The following is a 12,183-nucleotide window of genomic DNA, read 5'->3' as shown; positions in this document are numbered from 1 at the left end:
GTTTAAATTAAATTATTCTTACTTTATAAAACTACAGTACTGCTGTAATATTTATCATGGAAGAAGAGACAAATTACCTGCAAGAATGCTCTGGAGAAGCAGCAGTCCTGATATAATGGGCTTTGTTCGATACATGTGTGGTCTTTTGTCTTTTTCACTAGATAAAGTTATTTCAGTGCTATCTGCCTGTCTAGAAAGTGATAGCCTCATGGCTCGAAGAATAGGTGCATCTGCACTATGGGCTTTACTTCACAATTATCAAAAGGTTAGTGCTTTCCCAAAAGGTGTCTTATACTGAATACTTCTGTTCTGATATGTCATCGTCTAATTTATATATTTAGATGTATATGTTTACACGTATATTCCTCATTTCCATTAGTATGCTCGATATGGCCAATAACATTCCACAAATCAAGACAAAACAACAGTTTGCACCAAATAAATATTGATCTTAGTTCAAGTCAATAAATGATGTTAATAGAATGGTAGAATTCTTTTTACTGTGCAACTCTTAAAGCACTTCTTAGATCTAGACCTGGCAATGTATTATAGCTTCTTGTTTTCATTAATTATGACTCTTTTAAAAATCAGGCTTCTCTCTCTCTCTCCATCACCTGTCCAGCTTTCTTCCACTGACTAGGTTTGCCCTTTCTTCAACCTCTGTATTTCAGGGCTGTCTGCTCCTTTGGTTCCCTTTCTTATGAAACCTCCTGTCAGTTAGCTTCCTGGGCCTTATCCTACCCATTCATTGCCATCTTCCACAGAGCCTTGTGTGATGTGTTAATTCTAGCCAAGCAGAAAACGATCCCTTCTCGCAGAAGTTACTGACAACTTTGTTCCCTGAGCAGCTGGAATATTTGTGGATGTTCAGCAACATCACACTGCTAGAACAATTGAGGATGGAGGCCTTGCTGTCACAGGCACAAATTTGTGCCTAAATCTGGATCAGTGACCTTTTGGAAATAGTCTACCATGTGGCAATTTATAAGATTTTTGGCCCCCGTTTCAAACTAACTAAAGATCATCAAACTCGACAGACAGGGGAGCATTCCCACCCTCTCCTCAATACTGCTCTTCTCCTACTCCCCTAATCCCCAGCCTGTTGGCCATCACTGAAGCTCAACAGAACTGTCATTGCAACCCCTTCCTGATTCCTGTTTTGCTTACACTCAAGTGATGGAATGTTGACAGGTAGTGTTCATATAGGTATGTCCTCAAGGCCAACTTTCTGTTCTGAGCCCAATTGCAGTTAATTAATGAAGCTCTTAATGTTGCTAAATACGAAAACTTGTTAGGATATGTGTGCTTCAAGTCCATATTCTCCCTCTACTCCCTGCTTCTGCATGGGTACTGTGAAATAGATATTGCATCAAACAAACACTGGTAAGTTACAGCATAATAAATTATCTTACAGTGTGCATGGTTTTAAAATACGCTGCTATTGCCACAAAACAGTCAGCCTGTGCTTATTCTAGTACTGTTCTGCAAGAAGTTTGCAAGTGTGTTATTCATAAAACAGCTTAATATTCAAAGGAGAGTTTTCTGTTACTCTGAACCTTCCAAACAGCTATATTCTGGGGAATCATGCATTTTCTGTTGCTATTTTCAGTGAACCCTTTCTCTCCTCCCCCCCATTTTACAGCATTATTCACAGTGGTATTGCATGTTGCATTCTTGAGTTTCTGAATGTCATAGCCTCCTGGCCAGCTGCCAATAAATGACTGTGAGGAGGAGTAATCTTAAGAGCATCGGCACGAGGGAATTAATATAGCCATTGGATTATTCTTTCTTTGTGCCACAGGCAAAAGTGACTTTGAAGAATCCATCAATAAAAAGAAGAATAGATGAAGCTTTTATTTCAGCAAAGAAAAGTACGTTTTTATGGAGAAATAAACTCCACCAAGAGATAAACTTATCCTGTCTTCCTTCCCCAAGTCTTGTAGAATTAACCAACTTCAAATAAGTATTGTTGACCCAAAGCTTATTCAGGCAATTCATTAATGTAGGGGGATTAATGCTTTTCCAGCCCCCATAGATTCTTAGCTATGCACCTATGCATGTTTTACCTTTCCAAGGAGTATTATTAAAGCATCAAATGGCAATTGATACTCCTTTACCTTGTCAAGGTTCAGAATTACTCAGAGGCCAGAAATTATAGTCTTGAAGCAGGTCCAACATGTGTGCATAAGAACTGTGCCCAGATTACTATATCTCTAGAAAATATGATCACACGTAGGCTAAATTATGACAAATGTCTGAGGAATTGTATACCATCTCAGACGTTTGTTCAGAGAAATTCCTCTCAGATTTACCTTTGCTGTTAACTTTGGTGTGAACAATATTTGTTTCCAGTCATCTCAATATAGTAGCACCCAAATCTCTTTTCGGTTTGGGGTCTGGTAAGAACATGTTACTCTTTCTAGACTAGTGATTTATGCTATGCAATTTGCTCAAATGTTTCTTCTCTGGCTGACTTACTAATATATTTTCAAACACTGTTAATTCTGAGTCCCATGTTTCTCCTTCAGCTATGAATTATATATCTTATTTGCAGAAATTGGATCCAAGGGATTTGTTGTCCACCCATTTACGACCAAGTTCCCTTGTAAGATTTCATACCAGCTTGCTGAGTCAATGCTTAAGTAATACAGGGCACCTCAAGAAAATATACACACACTTTATAGTGGCAAATTTATTATGCTATAATTTTTACGCACATACTATGATACTATAATTCACACATACTGCATATGATGTGCACAGAAATAATTGCTTGACCCAGTTAATTAATTAATTAATTAATTCTTAGAGGTTCAGATGTTGTAGATTTTCTGCAGTGAAGTATGTATGAATTAGAACTCATTGAAATGTATCTACATTTTTTAAGACATCCTGAAGTCGTTATTATATCATCCAATTTTATCTATTTTTTAATGACCTTGGGACCTAATCCTATAGTCTCTCAGCATCAGCTGCCATGAAGCACATTTACAGCACCTGGAGAGTAGAGAAAGCTGGCACTGGGCCTGCACCAATCAGGTGCCAGACCCAGCGTCAGCAGGAGGACATGCTGCTGCCAGGGGTGAGACCGCTGCATAGCAGTGTGGAGGCGAGAGAGGGCGGAACAAGGGGGCAGGGGGAGGAACCATGACAGGAGGGGAGTAGGACTGGTGGAGGGCTCTGCTGGATCCTGAACTCTGTGTTGGGCAAGAAGGCCTGACACGGAGGCTCTCGTGTCTGCACCTGCAAAATAGCCGGTGCAGACGTGAGGAGACCTATTGCTGCGTCCCCTTCCACTGAGGAGACTCCCGGCGGCTTCCCAGCACCCTATGGATACCACCCGCTTTGGAACCACTTCTCCAGCAGGGGCCAGGAAGCATATGATTGGGCAGTTATACCCTGCAGTATCCAAGCTCTCATAGCAGCTACAGTTCACCTTCTGTTGGTTCTCCAGTTATCCATCTCCAGCTACCCTCCCCCCCCCACATCACATACATTCCACACCCTCTCATAGTACCTTTGCAAGGTTCAACAGCAGCTTTCTGGTCTTCCTTTCAAGACGAGAAGCCAGGCTGAACCTGTTTAGCTTTTTCAGGCAGGGCCCCGGCTCAACCACCAGACTGTACCTCCAGTTCATGAACAGGATCTGCAGTTTTTCCCATTGTCAAAGTTAATAATTTATCTTGTTTTTTATAGCTGTTCCACAAATACAAGAAAATCAGCAGGATGCTTATCACTTAAAATGCCTGGAAACTTTAGGGCAGCTTCTCAGTAGTTAACAAAGGCCATGGAACATGCTGTGTACTACTGGACTTGTTTCTCTGAAGGATACCAGAGTTCAATCAGAATCTTTAATCCATTTAGTGAAGGCACGCTACCACTGAAAGAACCAGGCTAATCCTGTGGAATAAGGTTGCTGAGGATCCCATCCCTAAGAAATTATGCTAAATGCATTTTTCTCTTGAAATACCATTCCAATGTCATGATGTTGTGAATGGAAAATGGACTAATATAATGAATTGTTTTTTAATGATGTAAATTGTTTTGTACTGGAAGAAAATTGTTTTTCATAATGTCTGAGCTTGTATAAAATACATGTATTACAAAATGCTTATTGTCTTGTTAGTCTGTTTTTAAAGCAAAAATGGACTTTCTCACTGTGAATTTTTGCTTTCCAGGACTCCCACAGGACATTCCTCTCCTTTTATTCTAGACTCTGTGAGATTGTCTCTCGCTTTGACCCATAGGAATGGGCAACCACATTAGCAGTAGGTCCTCTGAGTGGGGATCCTGTCTCACCAAGCCAAACTGGTAAAGTGGAAGAATAGTCCTCATCCCCATAGAATGTTATTGCAGGAAACAGTGCAATTGGAACTATAAAGTTTTCTATCAACAAAGCAAACCAGCTCCCATAGAAAGAAAAGTATTAGGACAAGGGCCTTTACCCCTGGAGTCTGTCTACCCCTCCCTCCCCCCACACACATACAGTGATGGCAGAAGCCAAATTTAGAACAAAAGAAAAAGACATGTTCCCCTGAAGACAGTGATTTGGAAAGGCCCTCTGGGAGAGTTGTAGGACAGAAAGCCATAGAAAGAACTTCCATTCTCTGCCAGGACTCCTGGAGAATATTCTTCTTCCTACAGTCTAGACTGCTTGAGATGTCTAAAAGCAGTGATATCCCTGGACAGACCTACAGGTAAACCTCCAATTTTAAAGTTTCAAAACCTACTGCAGAACTCTCCTTCTGAATGCTGTATCTGCAGAGAAGTAGAAATCAGTCTTGTAATGCTTGGTAAAAGTATGAACAGAAGCCCAGACAGCGGCTTGGCAGCTTTTCTTTCCTAGCAAAGATCTACCTCTCCAAAGGACTGCAGATTTAGCCACACCTCTCCTCTTACAGAGTAAGCAGTAACCACCAGGGCATGACTTTCCAAAGATCTCATAAGCCAATACAATGCAACCTTGAAGCCACTGTGAAGATAAAATCTTAAAGCACATAAATGAACAAGCCTTGCTGTGGGAGAATCAGCATGGCTTCTGTAAGTGTAAGTCTTGACTCACAAACCTTTTAGAATTCTTTAGAAAGGTCAACATGCATGTGGATGCGGGAGAACCTGTGGATATTATATACCTGCACTTTCACAAGACATTTGATACAGTCCCTTGCCAAAGGCTGCTGCTGAAACTCCACAGTCAGGGAATTAGAGGACAGGTCCTCTCCTGGATTAGGAACTGGTTGAGGACCAGGAAGCAGAGAGTGGGTGTCAGTGGGTAATTTTCACAATGGAGATGGGTGAAAAGTGGTGTGCCCCAAGTGTCCCAGTGTCCTGGGACTGGTGCTTTTTGACCTGTTCATAAATGACCTGGAAACAGGGTTGAGCAGCGAGTTGGCCAAGTTTGCAGATGACACCACATTCCAAGTGGTGAAGACCAGAAGAAATTGTGAAGAGCTCCAGAAGGATCTCTCCAAAATGGGAGAATGGACAGCAAAATGGCAGATGCGCTTCAATGTCAGTAAGTGTAAGGTCATGCACATTGGGGCAAAGAATCAAAACTTTACATATAGGCTAACAGGTTCTGTGCTGTCTGTGACAGATCAGCAGAGATTTTAGGGTGCTGGAGGACAGTTCGATGAAAGTGTTGACCCAATGCGTGGCGGCGGTGAAGGCTAATTCCATGCTGGGGATTATTAGAAAAGGTATTGAGAGTAAGATGGCTAATATGTTGTTGTACAAATCTACGGTAAGGCCACACCTCATGCATTGAGTCTAGTTCTGGTCACCACATCTCAAAAAAGATATAGTGGAAATGGAAAAGGTGCAAAAGAGAGCAACCAAAATGATTACTGGGCTGGGGCACCTCCCTTAGGAGGAAAGGCTACAGTGTTTGGGGCTCTTCTGCCTAGAAAAGTGGAACCTGAGGGGGGATATGACCGAGACCTACAAAATTATGGAGGGGATACATAGAGTGGATAGAGAGATGATCTTTTCCCTCTCACATAGCACCAGAACCAGGGGACATCCACTCAGAGCCACCGTATGGTGGAGACAGGAGGAAAGGCAGAAAGTTAACACTCAAAACATTCTAGCCTGTCCTTCATACAATTTCTGAAATCCTGCAGAGATCGGAGCTAGACAAAAGTTTATCAGAGAATTTTGAGAGCAACAATTGAAAAGTTCTGGGGAAGGGGGCTCTATGACCTGGGTTGTGGAATCTTAACATGTCTACCTACCCACATACTTCAGTTTTAAAACCATTCTAGAGTGGTGTTGCTTGACTAAGAGAATACTGGGCTTTCCTCTCTGTCACCATCAATGTGCCATTCAAAGCCAGACTTGTGAAAAACACAAGTAACCTCAATCTTATGCTTTGGTCCCTTGGGGTAAGCAGGCCAAGTATCGGGGAAGTGCTCAGAGCTCAGCTTTCTTCACGCTTTCCATTCCTTATATATGAGAGAAACTGAGAAGTAGATCAAATGAATCCAAATCACAAGAGAAGATAAAAGACACCAGTTGGGTATCAGGAAGACATTCTTAACAGTAAGGGTGGTTTGGAATAAAACGAATTACAGAAGGAGGTGGGGCATTTTCCCCTCACTAAGGCTTAACAGGAACCTGCTGGAGATGCCCGTTTCTCAACCAATGATACTCGTACTATTGCTGGTACATGAGTTGGTATCTGGTGGTGCTCATGGGGCCCCCTGCCACCTGGCAGTGAGACCAGCAGTACAATGTGACAAACAGTGATGGGAGCCTCGGCTCAGTAGGCAGAGCTCCAGTGTGCACTTCTTGCATGTTCAAAAAAGTTTCCCAGCTTCTGCCCTGAGCCTCTTACCATTGTTCATTGCATCTAGCCTCCCAGTACGGAAGTAACAGGCAATGACATCATTACCAGTTCCCACCAGTGGTACTTCCAAGAGGTAGACCATGCAAAGTGGTACAGCAGGTAAATGTTGAGAAATGCTGCTCGAGGACAACTATTTTCAATGATAGCCATATGGCACCCTGGGGAGCCCTGGCACATTTGAAGGGAGCCACAGACTGAAAACTGTGAGAAGGGGATTTTAGGTTTCTCTGTTGTATACTTGCTTGATGTAGAACCTGAGAAGAGCGCCTTGGGGCCATAGCCAAGAAAAGTTTGAGAATGGCTGCTTTAGGAGGATTTCCTGCTACAGGTAGGATGTTGGACTAGATGACCTTGTAGGTTCCTTCCCACTCTATGACTCTATATTCTAAACAGGGTTAACATAAACCTGTATTTTAAACTAGTGTGCTTTAAATAATTTCTTAACACTTTGTCCCTTTTATTCCCTCCAAATGACTTCAGACTGTAAAAGTGAAGTTAGGCTAAGAATCTTTCTGGAAATATAAGACATTGTGTGCATTGTGGATCTGTCCAGAGCAGGTTTTGAATCATTAGTGTCCATAGCAACAATGTTGGATAATGGTTGGTTAACATTGCTCTGACTCTGTAGCAGGCAATCACGTCTCAGATGCTTTCCACCCTGAAAGCTCACAAAATAAGCATCAATTGCAAATCCATATGCTATTTTCACGTCTTAGTTTTTGTAGCTACTGTATTATATTGTAAGTTGCATGCCAAGTAAATAGCAACTCTAAATTGGTCTAACCCAGTGTGCAACTCTTTCCATCCACCCACACAAGCTCTCAGCCCTTTCACTTGTATCTCACCATCCTTATCACACAGAAGAGAACATGAAAACTAACGCAACCGTGCTGTAAATGACAAGTCACATATAATGAAGGGTCTTGGACTCCAGCTGCTAAATCCCTCCTTTCCTGAGTCAGTGGAGAAAAAAGGTGGCACCTTTGCCTCCCCTTAAATCGATTTAGCTTTTGTGATGCAGGAATTGGGTTATTGCAAATATTCAGGAACGATGCCACTGGCACTATGCCATTGAGGTTAACCTCTGAAGAGACAATTCTGATAGTGATACTTTTCAAAAAGAAAATCAGTAAATAGGGGGTATTGTTTTGTTATGTGCATGCACAGATACAGTTTTAGTTTTTTCGGCACTTTGAATTGTTGGAATGGGTCATGGGGAGGGAATCTTCCTTCAATAAGGAATCTGTTCATTACAAAGTTTGAATCTATTTTTTTTCTTACATCATTTCATTCCTATGGTGTGTATTGGGGGGGGGGGGGAAACAGGATTTGCAAAGACAGCAAATTCAATAATAAGGTGCAAAATGTTCAGTGCTGCAGAAGTTAAAATGGGAGAAAGTAATGCTATGGCAACTAGCATTGCCAGATATGTAGTTATTCCTGTATTCTTGGAATAAGAAAAGGGGAAGGCTCTTTGCTCCTGATCATCTGCATGGCCTGTTCTGCATCCTTTGCAGCTTAGAAGAAGGCTGAGGTAAGGGGATATATAGCTCGTGCAAGTCTGGGAAGCCCTCGTAGTGCTGTGCGGCCCGGGAATGGAGGTTAGGATGCGGCATGCACTGCTGCTGCCACTTGTCCCCCTCCCTGGCCTGATCCTCCCCCTGCTCCATCCTCCCTGCCTGCAAAACATCCTCCCTCCACCCTTTCCCACCCCTTGCGCCACCTGGCACACACCTATCTGTGCCAGCCAGTGCAGGGTTGGGATCTGGACCGGCCAAGCTGGCATTGGCTTCCATGCAAGCCCAGCCAGCTGTAGTGTAGGCACAAATGTGCCTTACAGCACATTTTTTTGACACTCTGAGCTGCCACAGGGATGCGGCACAGGCTCAAGCACAAGTTAGGATTGTGCTGTTAATTGCTACACTTGTATCTCCCAAAGGCATATAGAAAAATCTGTCCAAAATACCCTTTCCATAATAAACAATTGTAGCATATCCTCTTGCTAGTTCTGAATGTGAATGGAGATGTTCAATCTGGCAGCACATGCTGCTTTCAGGCTTCTCTTTGCAGCTTTGATCAAGGTCCAAATGCTGGTACACTTTCTAACATGGCTGTGAAGAAGGAACCATATTTGTTTAAGGTTATTCAAGTTTCTTTTGAAGAAACTCACTAGGACAATGGTACACGTCATCAACCAGAACTAAGGCCCTAAGCAGAACTGAATACACTCCAAGCATCTGTGCAATTTCTGTGCAAGCTTGCTCTCCAAACACAACGTAGTGTGTGGCTACCTTGAGAACCCTTACTGGGAGAATGGCAAAGTATAAATTCATTCATTCAATAAATAAATAGTGCATGGAACTAGAACTTGACATCCTCAAGAATCACATTTCACTCTCTAAATTAACTTCCTAACCCTTGTTGTTGTAGAGCCAAGTCTTAAAGTGTATTGGCTGTGTCCTTAAGAAGAATTAGGAACTACAACTGCAGCCTGAGTGTGGGTCTCTATACACATTCTTGCTGCTGTTATTACAGCCCAATCCTATCTGCACTGATGGAGCTCACATTCCGTCAGTGTGAGGCTGGGCTGCTGGTGCAGCTGCTGCAGCAACAGTATGCACGCTGGGGTTACCAATAAGCTGGCAGCCATGGGTGCACGCCAATAACGTCTGGAGCCAGTAGTTCAACAGAGGATCAGGGTGGAGATCAGGACTGGCTAGGGGTGGATATCAGCAGCAGCTTTAGTGTCAATAGCCTATCACATGGCCTGGGCTTGATACAATCCAGCTGGTAGACAGCTGGCATAGATCTATATAGGCCCATTGGGGACAAAGCAGTGATGGCGTAGATAAGTACTTACTTCTCCATTGGTCAATGGTTGGACAATGGCATGCAGCATAGGCTGTGCTAGCACCTCTGCATGCTTTGGGCCTGCCCAGTATAAGTTTGGGTTGTTACTCTCCTTGTTTTATTGCCCATCTACACTCAGTCTCTGTGCTTTTTCACCCCTTCTCCTGTGCTGTTTACCATCACTCCACTTCCCCCAAATTAAATACTTTAGACAAAACGTAGTTTTTACCAGAGAGCGTGGGAAGCAGCATTAATGGAAAAGTTAACAGCACAGGTGTCAGATACAGGGGCGTCCATCAGATCTGTTTGTGGCACAATGCTTCCGCTTTACTTTTGATACCAATCACTATCTCTGAGTGACTTTTTTTCCACATCACATAAATCATTTTGGGTAGGTTAGCTTAGCATGTCATTGTTTTGTAGACTTTTTGTCTTTATTATCCCAGCTTCACATCTAAATTTTTCTACCCTCCCCTCCATTCTGTAAGGATTTAGCTGTTTTGTAGATGTTAATTTTGTTTTATATAATCGAAAAAAGTATTCAATAAAAATACAACTTTAAAAATATGCAACATCAATCTTATTAAAAAAAAAAAAGGACATTCCATACATTTCCAGTCATCAAACTTGGCTTCCCTAGGAATTTTGTGTGGATGTCGGCCCTGCCGTGAGAGGAAGTCATGTCTGTTACTCTGCTAATTAGTTCCTGTACACCAGGTGGTGTTTGGCACAAATAGTACTAATACGTATTGTAATAAAAGTGGTGAGAGAGATGGTGAGAGTCTGTCACAATGTTATTGCCCCATTGTGGCCTCCCACAACTTGCCCATCTTCTTTGCCTCAAAGTTGTTTATTTTGCCTCAAAGTTGTTTATTGCTACCAGACAGGGAATGGTGGCGAATTTAAGCCAACGTTGCATATATGCAACAGGAAACCAAATGTGTACACCTGTGGACTGGGCAAAAGACAGTCTCTTAAGACAGCCTCTTATTCCCTGTCTTTGCTAAAACTAGAGCTTAGAGTTTCCTAGGCTCTTGCCAGCTTTCAAGGCAAAGCAAGGTCCGAGGATAAGTGGCTGTTCCAGTGGTATCCTCATTGACCTAGGTCAGTCGAGGAGAGAAGAGAATTTATGGCCAGGAAAGATGACTGAACACCAAATGGGGTTAACCTAGAGCTTTAATGTTTGGTAGCTTGTGGGTCAGTCATTTGCTCTCTGTGGTTTGACAGATGCAATTAAACTTATGAAATTCACACAACGGAAATAGTATTGTTATTATTGGGCTCTTACAATACAATCCGATACTCAGAAGTAAGCCCCATTGAATTCAATGCAACCTACTCCCAAGGAAACGTGTATAGGGTTGCAGCATTAATTGAGGAAGAGAAATAACCAATGTGATAACTTATATCAAAGACAGCTACGTGCTGTGGAGGAAATATCTGTGTGTCACGGAAATAATTAGCATTGCCTGTGTGATGTAAAGTGAGAAACCACAGAGTCAAAGATAATCTATCCATTGCAACTGCAACAGAGTAAAGAGTAAATGTTTTCTTATGGAGAGGAAGAGAGCAGGTGGTTAAAGCTGGAGGATGATTTTACAACCGAGGTGTCACACAATTTTCAATAACACTGCCATTGAATGTCACATATTATTACAAAGGGACACAGTGTTGAAACAAATACAGAAAGTATTCAATCATCTTTTCCTATTTGGATATGTTAGTAATATTTAATGTTTTGCATGTTCATAATAGCCAGGAGACTTCAGGTGCAAATAAGGCTAGTTCTGACAACCCAAAAAAATCCCAATTTTTCCACATTTTCTCTTGTCCCTTTGTGAAGAATCACAAAGAATAGAAGTTTCATGTGGATTGTGGTACCTCCCTCCTGCCCATGAGAGGATTTCAGAACCATTCCAAAGTAGGAGGTGTGCCGGCCCAACAACATTGCCGTCCACAAATCCTTACTGGGAGGAACCAGAGGCCTCTTCTGGCCTAGGTTGTACTGGGCTGGCGACCCACTCTACTGACCTCTGCAGGCCTCAGAATGGCCTGCAGAAGTATCTGAAATGACTTCCAGTTTCTGAAGGTCACTTCCTGGTTGCTTCCAAAAACCAAAAGTAGCTTCTGGACACCCTGAAGGCCATTCTGAGGTCCATGGAGGCCAATAGAGTGGGTTGCCAGCCTGGTGTGACCCCAAATAGGCCTCTGAGTCTTCCCCTGGCACCACCAGGAGCACTGGGAAAAGCTGGGTTGCATCATGGTAAACACTGAGAACTGCTGGAGTAATAGATAACATTCCAAACCTTGGACAAAATGCCTCAGTTAAAACCCATTTTTGTCTGGCTCACAGGTGTACACATTTGGTCCCTGTTGCGTATATGCAACATTGGGCAGAAATAGCTTAATGAAACCTATGTTGACCTTATGAAGTCTGAATAGTGGGCAGAGAGTCCATCTTTAATTGAAGTCAATAACCAAATAAA

At 42.5% G+C, this 12,183-nt stretch overlaps 1 protein-coding gene across 1 annotated transcript in view; it reads left to right on the top strand.

The window, feature by feature from the left end:
* The window catches only part of RTTN (rotatin), a 108,542-nt gene extending 104,492 nt beyond the window's left edge, over window positions 1-4,050 (top strand). The window contains exons 45-47 of the mRNA XM_066623576.1: window positions 162-265; window positions 1,802-1,871; window positions 3,697-4,050. Of these exons, the coding sequence (XP_066479673.1) occupies window positions 162-265; window positions 1,802-1,871; window positions 3,697-3,779 (257 nt within the window). The 3' untranslated portion in view covers window positions 3,780-4,050. The remainder of the gene's footprint in view (window positions 1-161; window positions 266-1,801; window positions 1,872-3,696) is intronic.
* Window positions 4,051-12,183: the final 8,133 nt, after the last annotated feature.

This window comes from Tiliqua scincoides, chromosome 4 (genome assembly GCF_035046505.1).
Source record: "Tiliqua scincoides isolate rTilSci1 chromosome 4, rTilSci1.hap2, whole genome shotgun sequence".
Classification (NCBI taxonomy): Eukaryota; Metazoa; Chordata; class Lepidosauria; order Squamata; family Scincidae; genus Tiliqua; species Tiliqua scincoides.
The sequence above is the reverse complement of the archived record's forward strand: the minus strand, read 5'-3'. Positions and strand labels throughout refer to the sequence as shown.